Source organism: Vulpes vulpes, chromosome 6 (genome assembly GCF_048418805.1).
Source record: "Vulpes vulpes isolate BD-2025 chromosome 6, VulVul3, whole genome shotgun sequence".
Classification (NCBI taxonomy): domain Eukaryota; kingdom Metazoa; phylum Chordata; class Mammalia; order Carnivora; family Canidae; genus Vulpes; species Vulpes vulpes.
Window position 1 is genome coordinate 113615630 of NC_132785.1, and position 23862 is coordinate 113639491.

Consider the following 23862-nt stretch of genomic DNA (forward strand, 5'->3'; position numbering starts at 1 on the left):
ACTTGACTTTTGCCACGAAAGTGGTGACTCTAAGTCCCTATATTCTACCCAATACCTGATATATAGCAGATACTCAAAATAGGAAAGCAGTAAGCCTGCTAGGGATGTCCCAAGGTTACCAACCTTCTTAAGCTTCAGTCTCTGCAACTGCAAAAATGAGCGTCAGTATCAATTTCATAAAATTACTATGAGCATTGAGAGCGTCTAGCACATAGTGAATACTTAACTATTATGTGTTTTGAGTCTCAGTTTCCTCATTGGTTGAAAGGGATCAATAAAACCTAACTCAAAGAGTTGTGAGAACTGAATAAGCACACATATATAAATCAGTTGGCATAAATGGCTAACATATAGTAGGTTCTCAATAAACTGGAATTCCTTTGTTACTTTTCTTCTAAACTCCTATTTCAAGACCCAGAAGAAATTTAAAAATCAAATGTAGTAGAAGATTAATAGTTGGTTGAAAGAACAAAAATCCAGTATTCTAATAAACTATCATTTTTTTGTGTTGCCAATAAAACTTTCCTATGAAAGACTACAATGAGCATTTATTAATACATATAATACAGGCACCTCGGTGGCTCAGTCAGTTACGCATCCAACTCTTGATTTCAGTTCAAGTCATGATCTCAGGGCCGTGGGACGGAGCCCTACAATGGGCTCTATGATGAGCATGGAGCCTGCTTGAGGGTCTCTTCCTCTCCCTCTGCCCCTCACTACCCCCATTTGTGGGTACACACTATCTCTCAAAAAAAATGAATAAAATATATTCTAGAATACTAGAAAAATTTAAATAAGTCATTTTTAATATTAAAATTCATTCATATTTTTACCTTTTCTTCTAGCTGGTCCTTCAAAGCCTGATATTTTAGCTTCAGTTTTCGGTTCTCATTTTCATTCTGGGTTAATTCTTCTGTCAGCCTGTCACACTGTGATTTCACCTTCTCTAGCTGACAACGATGGACTTTAGCTGTATTCTTATCTTCTATGCTTTCTGCCTGAGAAAAAGAGGAGAAAAGAAAAAGTCCACTGGCCATAGCCAAACTGTACACCAAACAAATTACACATTTTATCCATGGGAAAAAACTTCAAGATTTTGCTCTAAGCACCTGTACATACATACACACAAAAGAAATGCTGCTTGCATTTACTCAATTACTCCTTAGTGCTCACCGAACATTTACTCAGTGAAAGGTACTGTACTAGGTGCTAAGATAGCAAATATGAAGAGTAAATGTGCCGGATACAACTATCAGTTAATTCTACAGCAATGAATGAGAAGGGCTTAACAAAGGCAGAGGCAGATACTATGCCAACCTAAAGCGGGCACCTCAACTCTGCTGAGAGGGAAAGGGGTTGTGAGAGAAGTGTTCCAAAAGGGAAATACTGTGACACAGTACTGACTGATCAGTTTCCTCCTCTATACAAGGAGCTTTACAACATTCCTGTTCATCAACCCATCTCCTGGGTCTTCTGAAAGAATTGGGTACTTCCAGTACAACAGAATTACTGATCCCACCCTGTGAGGCTGAAAGGATTATGAATTGTAGCAGCCAAGAAACTACAAGTAACTTAACATGAAAAGGAGCGTAATGGTGATTATTTCAGTACCAACAGTGTAATAAAGTACCGGGTTTTTAAATTTCTTTTTGGAATATAACCAGAATCAACTTTAAGAAAAAATTAGGAATAATCTATTCTGTATATGGGATTCAATAAAGATTTGCCAGGTATGTGAATTTTAAAACTTTTTAAATAACAACTATGTAAACACTTACTATATGTCAGGCACTGCTCTCAAACTTCTTGCATAGTTTTTCTTCATTGTGTCCTCACAACAACCCATCCAAGGGAGGTACTATTACTACTGCCCCCTTTTCTGAAGCTGAAGCCCAGACACACTAATAACTTGGCCCAGGATATGCAACGAGTAACTGCAGAGCCAGAATTTGAACCCAGAAATTCCCTCTAATGTCCGTGCTTTCAACTAGTCTGCCATGCTGCCTTTAGCAAAGTACATTTATCATTTTTAAAAACCAGCTGGGTACAATTTGGCACACCTACAAGTTACTAATAGCTTGTTACTAACAGCTTATAAGCAACTACCTATGATCTGTTTAAAATACATGTTTTAATTTCCAAAATATATGGTTTTTTTTCTTTTTACAAGTGTATTGTATATGTGTAATCAGGTATGTAGGAATTCAATCACTGGAATCAATTTCCTGAGAGGAAGTTTTGTCAGCTTTAGACAAAATCCGTATTACATTCACCTCACAAAATTCACCTAAGACTGGATGCAATTTTAAATTAACAAAAGAATTGATTTTTAATGAGGAATCCTGTTTTCACAACCCAAAAACAAAATTATAAAGTAAAGTCTCTCATCAGGAAAATTGCTCAATTATGATTTTAAGTTCCAACAGAATGCTTTGCCTTTTCCTTATGGCTAATGAAACTCTTGGATATAGAAGTTTCCCCTAAGGCCAGTGGCAAACTGAAGCTGGTTCAGGAAGCCTTAAAGAACCAGCTGTGCCCATCTCTTCCCAACACTGTCCCTATCCAGGGATGTCTTCTTTGATAGCCTGAAATCAAATGAGGTATTCACATAACACTAAAATAGACAAATGCTACAAATCAGGGTTTACCCCTCTAACCCCAGGGAACCTAGTTTAGACCTAGTTTAACCTAGGTTAAAAGTAAACCTAGTTTACTTTTTGTGGTTTTACTATTACGTTTACATTTCATTCTAAAGTTTACAAAGTGATGTTTTACTCACAAAAGCCCTGTGATAAAGATATTACTAGTCCCATTTTATCGATGAGGTACAAAAAGGTTAGATAACTTGACCAATATCATACAGCCAGCAAGAAGCGAAAGTACAGAGCTCAAATCCTTGGTCTTTTGATTCAAAAAAAAAAAAAAAGTGGGGGAGCTCTACCAAATGATTTCTGTTGAAATCATAATGAGGTGATAACCCAATGTCCTTCAAATATTAATAAAGTACTTCATTAAAATATTTTACATTTAAATTTAAAAAGAGGTATAAGAAGAGTAGTTCTAGATGGGGAAAACATGTAATTCATGCAAAAAAAAAATATGGGTAATGCATTAGCATTAGTAATAATGGATTACACATTAAGGAAGAAATAAGACCCAGGAAAAGTAATAAAGATGAAGCCAAAAGACAAAGAAATAGAACATGTATAGAGCCACTTGTCCAAAGTCCTATTGTACACAATTCAGTACACTAAGTCATCTGTGATAAGCATTATTATCAACTCCTTTTAATTAATATAAATAAGTAAAAAGTATAGAATTATGTTAATGAAATAGCATGAGGCAGGAGTTGTTCCTTATGGGCAACTCATTCAGTTTACAATGAAAGTGCTCACAATCTCTGGTTCTCCTTTTTAGCTCTTATGCAGCTTTTATACCATAGTAAAGGGTGGCTATAACACTCCTCCTCTATCTCTGTCTTCCTAATTAAAAATGCCTAAAAATTTGAGAATATCGACAGAGTCCTTCTAAGTTATATATTATTTTCATACAGGTACTTTCTCAAAACTTTATTGTCATCTCATTACATATGCATAGAAAGACTTCATAAAGAAAGAATGGGGAAAACTACCCTGTCTCCTATTGAATACCATCCACTCTGTTTTGATCTAACACTCTCACACTTCCTCATGGATCTTCTCCACCCATCTATGACTATGACAAATGGAATGAACATGTTTTCAGTTCTTCTTTCATCCTGTCACATTTGACACTCTTGACTGTACCTTTCTTGAAATGCCCTGCCCAGGTTTCCAAGATACATTCTTTTCTGGTTCCCTCCTGTCTCTCATATAGTCCTTTATTCTTCTTTGCTAGAACCTCTTTCTCAGTACTTTCTTAAACCCTGGGGTTCTAGAGTTTCATCCTCTACTTTCTCCCTATATGGTCTCATTAAAATCTCAGGATTTCAACTACTACCAATGGGTTACTGGATTCCAAATATTCAACTTTAATCTTACTTTCTTCCTCAATGTGTAATCCATTATTACTAAAAACTATTCTGCTTAGACTTTCATGGTCAGGCTTCAGTTCCTTTCCACCTCAACATGCTAAAAAAACTGGATTTTCCACTCTTTTCTCCTCAGTACTAATCCTTTTCACCTATAAGCAGTGTAGTTAAAAACACAGGCTCTGGACTACCTAGGTTCAAACCCTCGTCTCCACTACTTTTCAGATGTAAGACCTCGGGCAGTTAACTTTCCATGTCTGTTTCCTCATTAATGAAAAGATACCATATGATATGCCAGGATGATGTGAGGATTAAATGGTTAATGCATATAAAGTTCTTACAGTAATGACTGGCATGAGCTAAGTGCTGGGAAAAAAATGTTTGCTAGTATTATTGTCACAGCCAATCAATCAAAATATGACATATATTTTATTTTCTTTAAGATTAAGTCCTCTCCTATCTCTGATTCTATTTTTATGTCCTCATCAATTCTGACAGATTGTTATGCCATATTTCATCAATATTAAGACATATTTTTACACATTTTACCACTTCTGTCTTGGGATGTTGTCTTGCAGTTGACAGTATGTTTTCAGAAGGAAGTATTCTTTTTTCTTAGTAGCACATAATGATGCACCTTATAACTCATGGCATCTTAGGTTGAATGATATGTAGTAAGGGCTTCTTAAGTATTCTCTCAGCCTCCATTCTGCTCTGCCCACTACAATTAATAACCCCAAATCCACTACTGCTGGTAGGCTATATGGAACTGGGGAAGAACTCCTAAAATAGCTGAAAGCTTTCTACAAATGTCAGCTATTTCATTATAATTTCATCTTTCATCATAAGCATTTTTATGGCAGTTGTATTTCAAGGAATTTTGAAAAAAAGTTATAATTAACCTTTAAAGACTTACCTATTTACCTATGCAACAGATATCTACAATGTTCCAGAAACTGTTCTAGGCATTGGAGATATAGCTGTAAACAAAAGAGACTCAAAACCCAGTCCTTATGGAGTTTTCATTCTAGTACAGGGAGACTTAAAAATAAATAATATGGAATCTATGTCATATGATGATAAGTACTACGGAAAAAAACAAAAGCAGGAAGGAGGGACAGATTTATTACACTCCTGACAATCATGTATAAAATAATTCCCCTGCATGGGGATAATGCTAATACCATTAGAACCTAGAAACATTTCTCCAAATGCAAGATTCTCAATTATGCATTTACCCACGCCAACTTTGATTTGGAAAAGGAGGAGTAAATCTCAAAAGCCTTGGGTTTACACAGCTCATAAGCTGATCCACTTTAGTTACCATACTAATAAGGACTGTAGTTATAACTCCTATGGCCTTGACAAGTCTTTGCCTTTTATATTTTAGGAGGTCACAAATGTTGAATGAGGGCACGTTTCGGGTCCATGACTTACTGCCACCTCTGCCTTTCCTGAACTCCCAAAATAGCTAAACGTTCTTTTTAAAGGGCTTCAGTGCTCTGAAATAGGCGCTCCCAGGTGGCTGCTATAACTCATTTCAACCTGGCTGAACAGGCATGAATAAGCCTCTTTAGTGTTAGTTTTATCTTTCCTTCAGTGCTTAGGAATACAGAATGATCCCTACAAGTTTATGCTTTATTAACTTCATGAGCCACCAGGAAAAAATCCTTCAGTATCATCAGGATAATTCAGCGCAGGTACCTTCAGCGTCCTAATATGATTCTCAGCCTCACTCTTTTCTTTCTTGAAGTGCTTCATCAGCTCCTGGATGTTCTGTTCATGTTTAGTTTTCACACTCTGCAGCGATGATGTGAGATCTTCCAGCTCCCTCTGGTGAACGTCTCGTTCCAGCTTTAACTGCGTAATGATCGTAGCTGTTTCTTCCTCTCTGGATTTCGCCTGTGTCTTGAGGTCAGCAAGGTTCTTAAGCACCTCCTTCCTGGCTCTCTGTTCCTCAGCCAATTTATTAGCGAGATCCGCCCGGATGGCACTCAGGTTCTTGACAGCCTCTTGCATCTCAAGAAGTTGAGCTTTGTCCCTGGCCTGGCTTTTCTTTAGCTCAGTGATTTCTTCTTCTAGGTGAGCTTTCTCCACTTTCATCTGGCTTTGAATCTTTCTCTGCTGCTTCAATTCACTTTCTAGCCTATGGATAGTGTCCAGGGAATCCTTGACTTCTAGTTCAAGGACAGTTTGACGAGACTCAACGTCACTTAGTTTCTGCTCCTTACAGTGAAGCTCCTCCTCTTGAAGGGCACGCTTGGTTAAGACATCGTTCAATTCCTTTCGAAGATTATCTACCTGTTGTAAGGCTGTATAAAGCTGGCTTTTCAATTCGTCCTTTTCTTTTAGAATCTATCAGGTTAAAAAAAAAATCACTGTAAAATTCGTCATAGAAACATCACCAACATCTATCAATCCTGGATTATAAATAATTATTTAAATGTTGGATAAAATTTAGCAAAAGAATGAGGAAAGAAAAAGACTACTATAATTTACCAGAGGTTGCAATAATACAATGTTACTTAAAGTAACAGTTCTTTACATTTCAATTGCACACTTTTAAAAAGGAGAAACCTCAAAATAGATAAGGAAGATAATATAGGGAAGCATGCAAATATAATCTAAGAAAGATTATGATACAATCAATCCTTATTAATAAATAAAGTCAGTAGGGGCAGGAAATACACCAGTATGTAACTGGAAGTCTCGAAGCCCCAAAAAGATAGAAATAATATTAAGATTAGGAGAGATTGGGGAGGGATGCAAAGAGCAAAGTCAAGGGACCAGATGTCCATCCCCCTCTGCCAGCCTCTATGTAGGGTGAGGGTTGACACTGCAGGATGAATGGGGCCAAGATATCTCTCTCATCCTCATCACCTACCAATGTAATAAAAAAGCCAGCAGCTAAGGAAGCTAGAATTATTCCCCCTCTCCCTAACACTGGCACCAAGAACAGTCTCCATCTCTGCTTATAGATGCCTGCCATGGCTTAAACCCAGAAAAAAGAAAAGTAAGATTCTCACTTCAGAATGAGAAATAATGAATAAAAATGCAAATACTTACAAGGCAGTTTTAAAGTTTGTATTTTATACTTTAGTATGAAACAATTCAAGATAAACTACAATGAGTCAATCACTCCAAAGAAACAGATTCCTCAAAGCCCTGTCAGTTTCAGCATGGAAAAACAGCATGAAGCTAGCATGAGAAATAATAAAAGGAGGTGGTAAAGTAATTGAGCTCTGACCAGAGAAAACTGAATGTGATTCTCAGTCCAGTCGTAAGTCAACCCAGGGCCTCAAGGAATTTATTTATCTTTATAAAGGTAATAATAGCACCTATATTATAGGGTTGTGATGAAGACTAGTGGGAAAAATAAAAAAAAAAATGGGAAAAGGATTCAAGTTCAAGGAGAAGCCAGGATCCCAGGGAAGTATTCATGCAAGACAGTAATCAGATCTGTGAAGAACAGGTATAACTGATAAAGCAATGTACCTCGACTAAAAATACTCAGGACCATACAGGAAAGACTTTACTTTGAAAGGCAGGAAAAAAATGGCTAGAAATACAGGGAATTCTAAGGGTAGATGGTTTTTTGTTTTTCCTATTGCAGTGTACCCAATTCCAACAAACTTAATGGCTTAAAACAATACCATTTATTATTTCCCTGTTTCCACAGATCCCAAGGCCAGGAAAGGTATTGTGCTTTCTCAGGCTTTCCTAAGGTGTTTCCAGGGCTTCCTAAGGCTAAAATCAAGGTATCAGCTGGCCTGGATTCTTGGAGGCACTGGGGGAGAATCCACTTCCAAGTTCATCCATGTTGTTGGCAAAATTTAGTTCCATGCCCTTAACACTCTGGTCCCTATTTCCTTACTAGCTTTGGGCGAGGGGTTGCTCTGAGCTTCTGAGCCACCCACACTCCTTGGCTCATGGACTCCTCAGACTCTGAAGCCAGTAACACCACAATGAATCTTTCTTGTGTTTTGAATCCTCCAACTTCCCCTTCTCTAAATAGCCAGAAAATTTTCTATGTTTTTAATGACCCCTCTGATTAGATTAGGCCCATCAGACAATCTCCTTATCTTAAGGTCAACTCTGCCATATAACATAACCATGAGTGATATATCATCATGTTCACAGGCTCCAGGAATTAGGATGAGTCATCTCTGGGAGGTCACTCTACTTACCATACCAGAGAAGACAGAAACTGACAGAATCAAGTCTTGGCTGTATGGATAATGCAAGAGGGGCCTGACAATGAGGAGAGGTGGCTTCAAGGCAATGATTAAAGTTTGAAACAGATAATATAGGCCCCTGGCCAGCAGTTAAGAGACTTCCATGCAGCCCTGTAGGTAATTCAAGATGCTCCAGCAAATAAAACATCTTTGGTTGCAAAATAATATGCTCCTAAAGTTGGTTTAAACAGCAAAGATATTTATTTTTCTCACATAACAGGAACACCAAAGATGGAGCTCTTCAAGAAGAGTCTGTCAAAATTCAGGCACTGCTACTCTACAATTCTCTAGGTTTACCCTCTGTTTTAGTATTCCAAGAATCACATCAATTTATGACAAAGGTGGCAGCTTTAGAGTGGACAGCCACAGACTACATTAGTCAAGTTTGTAATTTCTTTTGCAATACAGATACTAAAAACTAAGTAAGTTCTATTTGATTTTTGTTAATTGCTTGGCTAGTAGCCACAGCCCAAGATTTTGTCTAGACATTGTCTCTGAGTCTGAAAATGACAGTGTCTTAACTGCCACTTCAACATCCTGGACACTCCCAGGGACCCTCAGTTGTATAGGCTTTATCTTGAGGGAACTCAAACTTAGATCCCCTTTATCTGGCCAGGAATACTTAAGCAGAAGCACTTGAAGGGGTCTGAAAAATCAAGCTTGTTTTTCATCTCATTTTTATTTCTGCTAAGTTTCCTACTTCCCTCTCTTGCTTGGACTAACTTCAGCAGGGATACATCATTTGACTATTCCAATGCTAAAAAAAACTCCAAATTACCAGACTCTGTATATCTGGATTGTAGATTGCAGATTTTCAGTCTCCCCCCACCCTCCAAATCTTGCTCTCTGCTTTTATTATTTATACTTGTCTTTCTCTCGGGGAACTTTTCTGAAGGCTGTAGTAAGTTCATAACACATGCCAACATCATAAAGTTTTCATATCAGTCACTTAATAAGCATCACTGCCCCAAGGTAGGATTTCTGATGGTTCAACTAACTACTATCAATAGCACAGTTTGCCAGCTTTTCCTTAGAAAGATATGACCCTCCTCCTACCCCCACTTCATTTCTCTGCTTAGTCAATCCTCCATTTTAGGCTCTTACTTAGCTCCTTACTCCTAGAACTGATGTTTCATAATGGCTTGAATATCTTCTGATGAGAGTAAAAGAAAACTCCAATTCAAAGTAATTTAAACTACAAGGTAACTTAATCTCACTCCAGGAAGAACCATTCCAGACATGGTATCAAAGCTCTAGGTCCACCTCTCCGCATTTCTCTTGGCAATACCTTCTTGTGTGTGAGACTTGATTCTCAAGACCATCGCAAGACTGCCAACTTCAGCCACTGCAAACATCACAGCTGAGTACAACAAAACCAGAGAAGTAAAAAAACTCTCTTGTGTATCTTCTTCAGGAGTAAGTAAATGTTTATCAAAAGCTCTCCCAACAGACTTCATAACTCATTCTTCATTAATCAGAACAGAGTCAGGTGCTTGATAACTGGCTTATATTAATTTTTGAACAGGATGGAATGGGTTGGGGCCAGGGGTAGATGGGGAAAATCAAGACCACTATAGAAGCCAAATGATGTTTCTATGTAACTTTTACTGGTACTATTCAGGAGCAGAAATGTGAAAAATAAGAGTTTGGTTGACTCCAGATTGAAAATCAGTAAGATGTGTGAGATGGAAGAAAAAAATCAAAGATGCTGGTGAACATGTTATCAGAGTAGCTTTTCACAAAGTCCAAGCTGACAGGAAAAAACGGATTCCAGGAAATGGCTGGTCAACCAGAGGAATGTGGAAAGATCAAAATCAGATGGTAATGGTTAAAAAAGGAAAAGGAAATAAAAGAAATGTGTACGTTCAGAGAATGAAATTTTGGAACTAAAGATTTGAACATAGAGAAATAATAGATGAGGACAAATTTTAGCCACAGAAATTAGCTGAGTGACTTGAAGGTCACAGTAAAATGGGAAATTAGTGAAGTTTAAGGATGTGGAGTTCAATGCTGACTTGAACTATATGTAATCACCAAAGATGATGACAAGAATTATAGGTAATGAAACAGGTTGAGGGGAAGCCAGATACAATAATCCTTGAGAAATGTGGAGGCATAATGTAAAAGTATGTAGCAGTCAGGAACAATGAGAAGAGAACATTCTAACCAAGCAAACCTAGCAAACCCAGTTTCCAAAGAAGAAAAGCTGAGAGAAGATTATGAAGGGGGCATTGAAAATGGCTGTGTGAAGCCAGAACAATACTGTCTAAAACCATAAGAACAGGAACCAACTCTTCAAAAGCCTAACCACAAAGTACACTTAGGTTTTTGTTTTGTTTTAAATTAACTAAGAGGTAGACAGAAATTTTAAAAAGAAAAAAAATCGAGTATTTTTCTGCATGCGAGGGTACATGCAAACAAAATGCTGGATTATTCTAATATATCAGTACTTTAGCCTTTCTAAAATTGCATATCATAGAACCGTATATACATTTAAAATGTACTTCAGCAGTGATCCTTCTTACTTTACAATCTTTAAATCAAAAAAATTCAGCTTTTAAAAGACAGTATATATTACATATACTCTTCTCTTCCTCAGCATGAAGGCAATATAAAAAAGGAAAATATGGCAATTTAAGATTCTTGAAATCAAATGTTATCAAGTGAAAGCTCAATACAGAGGCAAAACAATTATTTTGCTAACTCAGCAAGAAAAACAAGTAACCTAAGCAGCATTCTCATTATCCATATTAAAATATGTATCTTGGGCAGCCCTGGGTGCCTTAGCGGTTTAGCACTGCCTTCAGCCCTGGGCGTGATTCTGGAGACCCGGAATCGAGTCCTGTGTCGGGCTCCCTGCGTGGAGCCTGCTTCTCCCTCTGCCTGTGTCTCTGCCTCTCTCTCTCTCTCTCTCTCTATGAATAAATAAAATCTTAAATAAAAATAAAATATATATCTATGAATTTGGAGATATTCAGAAAAGCATACGTTGTGATAGGATCCAAGTTCAAAATTTTTTCCTTTATCATTTGCAAAGCAGGTATCAGAATCAATAACTTCAGCACTTTAAAAGACAAAGACAAAAATAGAAAAAATAGAAAAAAAGACAAAAATATCATAATTGATGATTAGATTTTTTTATCTACATACTCCTAATGACCATCATATCATGATTCCCTGATATAAACATTCACACCATTTTCTTTCAAGGAAAGTATACAATCTGATATTTCTGTTTTTTTTTCTGCAATGGTATGCTATTTGTTTGATATTCTATATCATTTGATAACAAAGTAGTTTTGTAATAAAATATATATCTAATAATCTCACCAAACTTCCAAAAATGTAGAAAAATAGGAAAAATAAATAAATCAGAGCAACTTTTAAGAGAATAAAACTCTTCAGGCTTCTGCTACATTTTTAAGTGGCAAATCTTAAAGCAGAAAATAAATTATGCTGGAAAAAGAGAAATGGAAGAAGTCATTGAAGTACTTAGAAAACACAAAAACTGTATCATTTCAGTATAGAAAATGGCTCAACAAGGCTACTTACTAAACAATTTTCTCTGTATGACATAATGGGTTTTAATTGTAATTTAATATTTTTTAATATATACTTCCAAATATACCCTAGAGTCATTGTTTGAAAATAATTAGTCCAAAAAAATGAAAAACAAAAACAAAAACAAAACAAAAAAGGAGTGGACTGTATTCCTAATGCCTTAGGGAGGCTTTGTGATTTTTTTAAGAATTAAATACTCCTTAGAGATATTATTCAGTAAGACAATAAATATATGGATGGTTTTTTCCGAAATTATTTACAACGTATTTCCACATCACAGATTTACTGGACACTTGGCATGTGCAGTGAAATAGCTGTTACCCTTCTTCCTTGATTAACCGCTACTCTAACTGCAACAAGCTGCATTCATTTTTAAGGCTTTTAAAGTGGAAATTACAATGCCTGCTGTGATAATTGTGATACTATCCTAACTGTGGCAATCACTTTAAAACTACTTCTTTGCTTATCATTAGCAATGCTAAGTGATAAAAATAATTACATCAGAAGCATTCTGGGAAATAATTGTTTAACAGTTTTGAATATTGTAAAAAAACTCCATCTAGAAAACTCCGCACCGTGGATTAGGAAACAGTCTGATGACATGGTCCCTTCTAAATTTCCTCTAATTAAGTAAAATCCACAGATGATTTTCAATCACTCTCACCCCCCTTCTTTCTAGCTACCTCCCCTACAGTCATGCTCACTGAACCAGTGGCCAGACCAGGCTGACAACAGAATAATCAAGGTAGAGCAATTTGCTGGGATCAGATCAGTTCAGATTCAAGTCTGAAAGCTTTACAACTCCTGTACCTCAGGGCAACGAGTCACCGGTATGTGTCAGATGAGTTAAACTGCAAAGCACTCCACAATGAGTGCAAGGTGATCATTTATTCAATCTTCCATATATCCATGAAATTCATATGTAAATGGGAAAGCATCTTTTCCATGACAGCTCATCTGAAATAAGCATCTGTCACTCTTAGGTGCTAACAATTGATTTTATAAATATAATTGCCCTACATCTTGTCTTCTTTGGAAAGAAAGTCAAGTTATCCAAGTAATTATTCTTCTGGATGTTCAGAATTCTTGACAAGTGACAAATGACAAAGCAGAAATGATACACTAAGACTAAACATGGATAAAAATCAAAGTTGACTTTTCTACTTATTATCTTATAAGCGTCTAAGTTTAATTCAACCCAAAGATACAGTTGAGAATCAACACAGGAGCATAAAATCCATTTAAAGTAACTGATTATACAAGAGAAAAGATGATGTGAAATGCATACGTGGATCAGTAAAACGCTTCTTGTTGCGATCAAAAAGGCATAAAAAGCAGAGTCTTAAGAGCCTTGTGACCTGGTAATACTGCTCAGTCAGTGAGACTGTGAACATCACTCATGTAACTAAACCCATTACAGTTGCTGCCAGAAAATGGTCCAGTAATAACTACCACATTTTTAAATGCTCCTTTTCCAACCAATACTTAAGTTGAAATATACTAAAAAAATGAGATTTTAAGATACATGTACTGGGGAAAAGTCAGGTGATATTATAGAAGGCTTCGTGATTTTTTTTCCTTTTTTTTTAAATTTTTTTCCATTTGAACATTAAAGAACAATTTCAACTTAGGGAACTAAAAGCTAAACTGAGGGACAGGGTGAATCTCTTTTAAGGGCCAACTCTAAAACCTCACAGAATGTTAAACTATTAAAAAAAAAAACTTAAAAGATAAAAAACTAAGTTACTTTTACCTTGAAATAGCCAAGACAGAAAGACTCTTCTATCAAGGACATCATGATAGGTTACATGCACAGCTTGGCACTCAAGTGTTTATTCAAAGGAAGAATAAATGAATGGTTGGTCACAGCAAAAATCATTCCTTAGGAATTTGCCTTTTTATACCTGATTATTCTTGTCTGTCAGTTGATCAAGAGTTTCAGATTGTTTCTCCAATGCTCGCTCTAACTTCTTATGCTTAAGCTTCCACTGCCTGATGGACTCCTGAGCTTTCAGTTTCAGCCCTTCTCTCTTCTTCTCTGCTTCCTGTCTCAGAGCCTCTGACTGTTGGAACTCTAGAAGGTACTGCTCGGCCTGCTTGGTTGCATCCTCAGCATGGTGAGTCAGCTCTGAGATCTGAAGGTCAGCACGCTTATGTTTGGCCTCACAAGTCTCAAAGTGATTCTGGATCTCTTTAAGTTGATCCAACATCTGTAGTTGTTGCTTTTCCTTCTGTTCCAATTGCTGTGTTAAATTCTGGGAATAAAGCATGAGAAATATTAGGAACACGTTCTTGTCAAAACTGGATGCCTAACATAGTGTTAAACAAGAATCTCTAATGTCACCAAAATGGGAATCATCTGCACCAAATTCCCTTACCAGTCAGTCTAGAAAATGAGTCTCTTTCTGGATATTTTATAAGCACATTAGCTGGTAATAATTTTTTATAGAATAGTTTCTCATTTTTAGGCAACTTCACTTTCCAAAAAGGGAAAATATGTATTTTCCAATTGACTGTCACCAAAATAGAAGGCCTTTTGATGAGAAAAACAATATGCATTACTTTAGTAAAAATGTAGTGCTTTGTCTAACTGAAAAAAAGGTCAATGCTTTTAAAAGTGTCAGGTTATCACAGTAGTGATACGTGATATTTCACTTTCTGGCAGCACATAAAACTTTGTGACAATAAAATAAAAATATCTAATAAAAATGCACATTGATGATAGAAACATTAGTATAGATAATATTATATTTGAAAGTCCATTTAAAAGACTCAGCACGTGATGTGATGAGCACTGGGTGTTACACACAACTGATGAATTACTGAACACTGCATCTGAAACTAATGATATACTATACATCAGCTAATTGATTTTAAATTTTTTTAAAAGACTCTCAATAAAGAGTTTATAGATAGGTTATTTCCAGCTAAATCTCTCAATAAAGAGTTTATAGATAGGTTATTTCCAGCTAAATCTAATGTTACAAGTTGATGAATTTAGCTCAAGCTTATATGAATCAGTGTAGGATAGATTTTTAAACAAACTTAAATTTATTTGGAATATAGTATAATTAAGAAAATCAAACTTGAACACTTAAAATCTAGTTTCCCAGAATGAGTCAACAATACATTTGGAAATTGCACTAAATCATCATGATTCATACTTACTTTAATTTGAGAAGAACTGGTAAAGATCTAATTTTAACTTCAAAAATGAGGACACTGCTTTTAGATAACATTTCATATGAATAAAAGAATGATGGGATCATTAACATTAAGCCACCATTGTAGAGCTTTGGAAGGGAGTAACAAATTCAGAAATAATGGATTCCATAAGCTGCCCTTCCTAAGCCTTACTTTCCAAATACTTGAGGGGCAAAGGTAACATGAAGAGGCCATGTCAGGACACTGAGATGATACTGGAGCTGGACAAACAATAAATATCATCTATATTGTAAGGCTCTTGCAAATGAAAACTGAAAACATTTACCAACTTCTGCTGACCCTCACAGCAGAAAGCCCAGTTCCAGGTTCCATTATCCCTGCATCGTGACTCAAAGTTAAATACAATTTCTTTCATGATCATGGTTTGACATTATGGCAAAAAAAAAAAAATTATGTATAAATAATAATAATAATAATTAATAATAATAATGCCTTGAAAACAAGATTTTCAGAGCAACAGGTTTGCATTTGCTCAGTTTGCTAAATTCAATGCAGCCTGGAAGAGATGAGTCACTCCTTTATCTACCCAAACAAAACAGTAAATTGAGAACTGTGCACTTGTTTGTATGGAAAATTCTAAAATGAAATCAGAAAACCATAGCAGTAGTGGTTTACCAGTTTGCCCTTATCAAAGTTTTACCACAAAACTAGAAATCAACTTTATTAATTAGTAGTATTCATGTGATTTCTCTATCAGCAGAGAGATACCAATATTTTTTTTTTCTCAACAAACACTTGGAGAGTGGGTACCCTTCTTATGTGTTAGACACATAGCTTACAGAACAGTTAACAGGGCACAGCTTTGAACCAAAAAAGTAAATAACATATATTGGGGAGATATTCATGATACCAGCTAGATTACAACAGCAGATAATGTTAGATGCTAAAACGATGGACAGTTACCTGAAGGGGCCTGTATTCTACAGTGCAGCTGGGGAAGATCTCTCTTGGGAGATGACATATGAGCTGAGATCTAAATGAGAAGGAGCTAGCAATAATAATTATTACTACTACTGAGGTTTATTGAGCACTTGAGTTGTGCAAAGGATTGAGCAAATGCTTTATAGGAATGACCTCATTCGATCCCAATATTACTATCTTGATTTTAGTGATGTGTAACCAACTCTCGGCACTTGCCCAAGATCACATATCTAATATGTGAGGGAATGGATTCAGACCCAGACTGTCTGGCTTCAGAGCCCATGTTTTCAACTTTTTGCTAAGCGGCCAGACTCTCAAATGACCCTAACTCCATGCCTCTCTGTGATCTACTACCAAAGACCTATCTTAGTGGCTTTTTCCAGAACTGCCACCTCTGAAGCAAGAGTTATGTCCCAGTACTCCCTTCCTCCACTAATCCCTCCTCTCACTCCTCCCCACTCCTCAGGACTTTTGCTTTATCTACCAATTTTCCTGGTTCCCTCAGTCCTTTCCTTCTGATACATCTGCTCTTCATTGTCAGGAAGATGACCACGCCTTGACATTTCTTTTGCTGGCTTTAAATCCAAGTTCTTTAACCTAACTTCCTTAATTTTCACTTTAACCACTTTCTTGTTCATATCTCAAACTCCTTTTTAAAACTGAACTTAGGGCAGCCCGCGTGGCTCAGTGATTTAGCACCGCCTTCAGCCCAGGGCGTGATCCTGGAGACCGGGGATTGAGTCCCATGTTGGGCTCCTTCCATGGAACCTGCTTCTCCCTCTGCCTGTGTCTCTGCCTCTCTCTCTCTCTCTCTCTCTCTCTCTCTCTCTCTCTCTCTCTTTGTGTGTGTCTCATGAATAAATAAATAAAATCTTAAAAAAAAAAAAAAGACAACTGAACTTAAATGTCAAAAAAACACCAGCTCTGGGGGAATTAACAAACTTCCTGTTTCCTTTATCAGGTTACTAAATCTTCTAAGGAAAATCACAGAGGGGTATCAGTTGATGTGATGGCACATGAAGAGGCAACTCCTCAGTACCCAGAAATTCTATTGCATGCCTCTTCCCAGTCCACACAGTGGCCCTTCCAAAATGTCCTGTCTTGGACCTACCATCTTTTCACTCACTTCTAGTATGTAACATAGCTCCTTCTCAAGAAATAAAATTAAACCTTTTAGGCAGGACATCCTCCAAATTTCCTTAATGTACCATTCTGAAACTTAACAATGGTTAGTTTATCCCCATCTCTAGCCTCTAAAGAAAAGAGATCCTTCTTAGACAAATTACCTATCTTTGTAATTTCCTTCCACATCTATCAAGGGCTTTGCTACATTAATTATGTCCGCTCTTCCTTGTATTGAACCACTCTTCCTTTTTTTCCCCCTTTTTAAAAAGATTTTTATTTATTTATTCATAAATAAATGAGAGAAAGAGGCAGAGACAGGCAGAGGGAGAAGCAGGCTCCCTGCAGGGAGTCTTGATGCAGGACTAGATCCCAGGATTCCAGGATCACCACCAGAGCCAAAGGCAGATGCTCAACCACTGAGCCACCCAGGTGCCCCTGAACCTCTTTTCCTATTGGATCATTCTTCTTTATCATTCCCATCTTTAAAAAAAAAATCACACTAATAATTTTTTCTTAATGAAACAAATTGAAGAGGATACAAACAAATGGAAAGATAGTCCATGTTCATGACCTGGAAGAATCAATGCTGTTAAAATGTCATACTATCCAAAGCAATCTACAGTTTTAATGCAACCCCTATCAAAATACCAAAAGCATTTTCACAGAACTAGAACAAATAATCCTAAAATGTGTATGGAACTGCAAAAGACCCCAAGTAGTAAAGCAATCTGAAAAAGAACAAAGCTAGAAGTATCACAATCTCAGATTTCAAGATATACTACAAAACTATAATAATCATAACATATGATACTGGCACAGAAATAAGTACATAGATCAACAGCACAGATTATTGAGTCCAGCAATAAACCCATGCTTTTATGGTCAATTAATCAATGAAAAAGGAGGCAGAAATATACAACAAGAAAAGACAGTCTCTTTAGTGATATTGGAAAAACTGCATAGCTACATGCAAAGGAATGAAACTGGACCACTTTCTTTACCTGTAAGCCCAGAGTTTACGCACATAAATTTCTTTATTCTCACATTTTAAAAATTACAGACTTTCATATTAACATATTACACACAATAACTCGCTTAGAAGAATATTTGAAAATACTATGGCATTAATTGGGTATATAAGTATAAATGAACAGAAAAGGATGTGGTTCTGGGATGCCTGGGTGGCTCAGCGGTTGAGCATCTGCCTTTGGCTCAGGTTGTGATCCCAGGGCCCTAGGATCGAGTCCCGCATCGGGCTCTCCTCGAGGAGCCTGCTTCTCCCACTGCCTATGTCTCTACCTCTCTCTCTGTGTCTCTCATTAATAAATAAATAAAATCGTAAAAAAGAAAAGAAAAGGATATTCTAATTGTAAATAACTGTGGTTCTTACTATTGATGGGAAAGTAGGTTTGAATTTGAACTCAAAGAATACTGCCTCTAACTGTCCTGAGTCTAGAAACTGTTGCTACTGATTTGCTCCCATCAGTCTATTTATATTATGCTTCAGGTAAAACCTGTCATAGAATTCCTTCCTATATTCACTCCTTGGTAGGTTCTATTCAGTCACTGTTTTGACACTATCTTTAATCCATCTTCCACAAATAACCAATCAGAATAATCTAACTGTAATAAACACTTCTCCCCCATCTATCAAGAGATTATATTACAGAACCTGCATAAAAACCCTTCACATAAGCACACACCTATGGAGAGCACACAGGTAAACAAACACATCATTATTCCACAGATAAATGCTTTCAGGGTAGGCAGGTATTCTAAATATTAGTATCTTCCTATGTACTACATGAAATGCTAAATGAAAAGCAATTTTCGTATTTATTCCATTAGGATGATTTTCAATTCTATTACTATGATCATTCCATTCCTGGAAGCCTCTTCTATCCTAAAGAACATTTTATAGTTAAACTGTGTGAAATTATCTCAGCTACCTGAACAGGGTGGTTAAAAATCATATCACTTAATCAAGTCTATTATTTATTTCTCACTATATAAGTACTGTCAAAGACAGGAATCATCCAAAAACACAGAATGTCCTTTTTTCCCCAAGAATTCCATCCAGTTATATGTGAGAAAAACCTTTGAGGTTCTATAGCCAGGCCTGAGAATTAAACCAACGTAAAATAGATTAACAGGAGAAAAGAACACAAATTGTATTTAATATTTTTACTTCTACATAGGAGCCTTTGTTGAAAAAATGAAGATCCAAAGAAGGGTTCTATTTAGAGCCAAGAGTTCCTAAGCCTTTTTGACAGAGAAATTATGGAAAGTTGACATGAAAAAGGAAAAGGGATCTAATAAGCTTCAAGGGGTAGTTAACTGTGGGTTAACTGTGGGTAGTTAACATAGGAAATATATAGAGGAAACTAACTGTAGATCAGGATGATTTTAGGTTTGTTTGTACAAGTCTGTTTTAGAATCAACTCCCAATCTGCACTGATAAAAAAATGTTCTCTTCCTGGTAGATGGAGGGCACTTTCCTCATGGAAAATATTATGACTTCCTTTAGGTAGAAAAAGAGGGATCAGAGTACCCTTCCTACATCTACTGTTTCTCAAGGGCCCTCAACTCAATAAATGCCAAAGTGACACTTTTGGGGTGGTCTGTTCAGATCCCCTTCACAGCACCTTACCAAAGGTTTATAAAAGCTCCAACTCAATATAAAACCTTACACATTTGATTTCTCTTTTATCTCTTTCTTCAGGTGGGAAAAATAAGTTAATAAGGAATTGTGTTGAAGGTCTCAGGTTTGCTGATAACTAGAAGGATTCACTGGATTCAGCATACAGTCATGCTAAGATTTATGAGAGTGAAAAAAAAAAAAAGATTTATGAGAGTGAAACGATACAAGGCAAAACCAGCAAAGGGAAGAGAACATGGGATATAATCCAGAGGAACCCAGGCACAAGCTCCAGGAGTCCTCTCCCTGTAGTCACACTGGATCTGTTCAATTCTTTCAGCAGTGAATTCTGACAACATGTGTAAAGTACTGTCTACCAGGAAAACTCAATAGACACTAAGTGCCCCAAGTTTTAATTAGAAGCCAGTCACTGAGCTACTATCTGCCTAATATGTACCAAAATTCCAGACTCTGAGGAGCAAAGCAGGTGTTTAACATAAACCACATTCTTTGTACAAAAGGTTAGGCACCATGAGCTACATCTTATCATTTAAGGAAAGTTTCTTACTTGATTATCATTAAAGTTCCCAGATGTCAAACAGGACCTATTTTGGAAGCAGAGCTAAGGAAGTGGTCTCTTGTCTACTATGTTAACTCCTTTCTTCTCAGTAGTAAAATGGCAAAAAAAGAAAAGAAAAAAGAAAAAAGAAAGAATGCATTATAACAATGCATTTAGAAGATAGCAGAAAAGAACTCTCTGCTTTTAAAACTGATTGGCTTTGGCTACCAATGTCTCCCTTTTTAATTGCTACAGTGATTGCATTCAAATTATACCTACAAACAGCCTACTCATAAGAATAAGGCAGATGAATAAGACATCAAAATGAAAACAGAAGATGAAAAAGAGATATTCTATTTTTAAAAAGTAGTTGTGGATAGGACCACCATAAATTCTAGCTTTAACTGTTCGCACGTCTAAGATCATAATTTTACATATGTGGGTTACAAAAAAATATTTACCAACATAAAATTACAAAAGTGGAAAAAGTGGACTAGGTAGGGGGAAAATGGAGTAAATTTACAAAATAAAGAAACCAGTTCTGTCTAGTATATGGGAATCTTTCAATCTGCCTTCTTCCTATTTCTCATACTCATGAAAAAAATGCTAAGCCTACATTGGAACACTTTCCATTAAAGGACAATAAATAGACTACTGTGTAGGTGACAACAATAATTATTTGCTCACTGGTATCATTACAATATAATACAATTTCTCCTCTACTCTTATTTAATAGTGAATACACAAAAACAAATATTGATTTCATATCACTGTATTATTGACTTGGATACCAGCCAAAAAAAAATCTCTTAAATAATTAAATAAGTTACCACGTTATCTCCTGAGATAGGAGGAAATCCTACGCAGGAATTACACAATCTCTGAGGTAGAGGTGTTTCTGGAACATTTTTAAAAATGAGAGGGGGAAAAAAATCACAGAATAAAGTTTCTTGGCTAAAACAAAATCAGAGGTAGACTAGTTATCCCCTTCTATGTTCAAGACACTGGCTAGGCACAGAGGAAAGTAATATATGAGAAACACTAATTGGGACAAATATGATCAAGCAGGAACGAAGTAACATCACTGTTTGCTAGTAGAAACAGGATTTAAGTTAGTAAATTAAAGAGAAACTACTCTGATCAACAAGAAATCATAAAGAAAGATCCATAAAATAAGGAGACAATGGGCAAACTCAAGTGTGAAGAAGAGAAAAGATTGGGTCACTGATAAAGGACAGGCATTTAAGAGCAAGGGTAGCAGGAGTAAGAGCCACAGATGGGGCCATCAGGGCTATTCATGAAGAGTGAAAGTTCAAGAGGGCTAAAAAGAGATTAAAAAGTAAGGTCAGAAACCAGGCTAGGGGAATGCTGAACTCCAGTTTAAGCTTTCAAAAGTTTCTTAGCAGGGGAATAATATGATCAGATATGTGCCTGAGAAAGATTAATCGCCAAAGGACATCATACTAACACCAGGATATTAAAATATTATAGCAACATTAAAAATAATTGAAGATCATCCTTTTAAAGCAGGAATGGACTTTTAGAACCAATTTTTTTTTCTCATCTGAATTCAATTTCAGCAATCAAATTCAATAGAGTTGGCTTATAGTAGATACAAATGCCATCTATGGCATTCAGGAGACTAGGAAAAAGAAGAAACCACTTGTCAGTCTTTTTGAATAAAATACAGGTATGTTTCCATTCAATCCAATAAACATTGCACTCAGAGCAACCAAGCTACTGAGACACAACGATGAATAAGATGGCACAGTTCTACATTCTACTGCTACAGAGAACCATACAGTGTAGTTAGGGAAATAGACACATAACAATTATTTTTAATAAAAGTGTTAGATATGAGCAATTTTTTCTCCTGTATTTCAAATTCTGTCTCTCCAATTTATGCTTCCTAATCTATACCTACATTTCATTCTTCAGTGTCTTCATCTGTCCTTATCTTTATATGATGTTTTCTAACAATGATTCTTTGTCAAAAAGAAAAGAGCCCTAAGCTAACACCATTAAGTGGTGGCTAAGGGAACAAAAAGAAGATAATTTGCACTTGCTAGTAAAAGTAATAAAGACAAAGAGAACTCAAAAAAAGGTAGAAGGCAAGAAAAAGAAAGAGGTAGAAACACAGCTAAAGAGAAAACAAATGCCCATGCCAGCCAGTCAATGTCAGAACCCAAACAACACCCAACACCACTATGGCAAGATTGTGCATGGCACTCCTGTCCTTTTTTCCCTTCCATGCCTTTCATGATGAAAGGGCTCATAACATTGGTGTTGGCAAGGGAAATGGGAAATGGGTTTGAGAGGAGAATGGGAAAGAAGGAACATATTAACAAGAGAATCTGATCAACTAGACACCTCCCAAAAAGTCTTTTGTAAGAATTCAAAACAACTTGATTCTGTAATGTTTGAAAAAGAATTATCCCAAATTAGGGGCAAGCCAAACGGAAATACAGTCATCTGTAAAGGCTCTATTTACTAATGAAAAATTAGTGGAGAGAAAAAGCCACTTGTTCAATTTGTTCTGTTTTCCCAAACAGTTTGATAAAAGCCTCTTCTAAATTCTGGACAAAAAATTACCTATAAATTTTTCTTTTAATTTTTATAATTACTAGCCTTTGAGTTTTAGATACATGAAATATACAGCACAACAGTTATACACATGCACACATAGCATACTTTTTAGTACAGGAGGGTAAACATGTATACTGTAAAATCATGTGTTTATATTATACCCACTTTATTGAAAATTAAAAAACAAGTTTAAATTTTAACTATTATAAAGATTAAGAGTTTTTATATCTTGTCATTGATGACAAGTTCATTTTAAGCACAAATGTTTTGGTTCCCAAGTCTCCTTGGTTGGAAACATCATTCTAATTATAAGATTTCTCATATAAAAACACAGAAACCACAAAAGATTGATCTGTTTTGCAATACAGTTTCTAGAAACCCAGCACAGTGAAAAGCAGCAACTGCCTATTATCAAAATGGTAAACTGAAACAAAATGATATCTAAAGTATAGGCAAATATAAAGTTCAATTCTTCATAAAGACAAAAATGGTAACATTAAAGTTAATAAGTAAGAAGCCGGGATCCCTGGGTGGCACAGCGGTTTGGCGCCTGCCTTTGGCCCAGGGCGCGATCCTGGAGACCTGGGATCGAGTCCCACGTCGGGCTCCCTGCATGGAGCCTGCTTCTCCCTCTGCCTGTGTCTCTGACTCTCTCTCTCTCTCTCTGAGACTATCATGAATAAATAAATAAAATCTTAAAAAAAAAAAATAAGTAAGAAGCCTCAAGTAGAACACGGTTTGAGACAGAATTCAACTAATTATCTTAATACTGACTCTGTGAACAAAGGTAAGGCTAATTCCAGCCCAAAATATGACTTCCTTAAAGCAGACATAAGATGAAAACACAGACTGACCAGGGATATTCAAAATGAGATGCAAATATCTCAGTGAGAACAAGAGGACTGATTCAAGTATAGGAAAAAAATTAAAATTTTATTTATATTTTCTGTATTTATTGAAATTAAACTCTTTTCCAGAGTTAGGTTAGTTAAGTAACCTAAAA

General features: G+C 36.2%; 1 protein-coding gene across 11 annotated transcripts in view; it reads right to left on the reverse strand.

Annotated features, from left to right (window-relative positions):
* Window positions 1–23862, reverse strand: part of CEP128 (centrosomal protein 128) — a 489572-nt gene that overhangs the window by 243712 nt on the left and 221998 nt on the right. For all 11 annotated transcript variants that reach the window (XM_072762163.1, XM_072762162.1, XM_072762169.1 and 8 more), the window contains 3 exons: window positions 13710–14060; window positions 5714–6364; window positions 834–998 (listed from right to left, as the gene is read on the reverse strand). In XM_072762163.1, coding sequence (XP_072618264.1) covers window positions 834–998; window positions 5714–6364; window positions 13710–14060 — 1167 coding nt within the window. The remainder of the gene's footprint in view (window positions 1–833; window positions 999–5713; window positions 6365–13709; window positions 14061–23862) is intronic.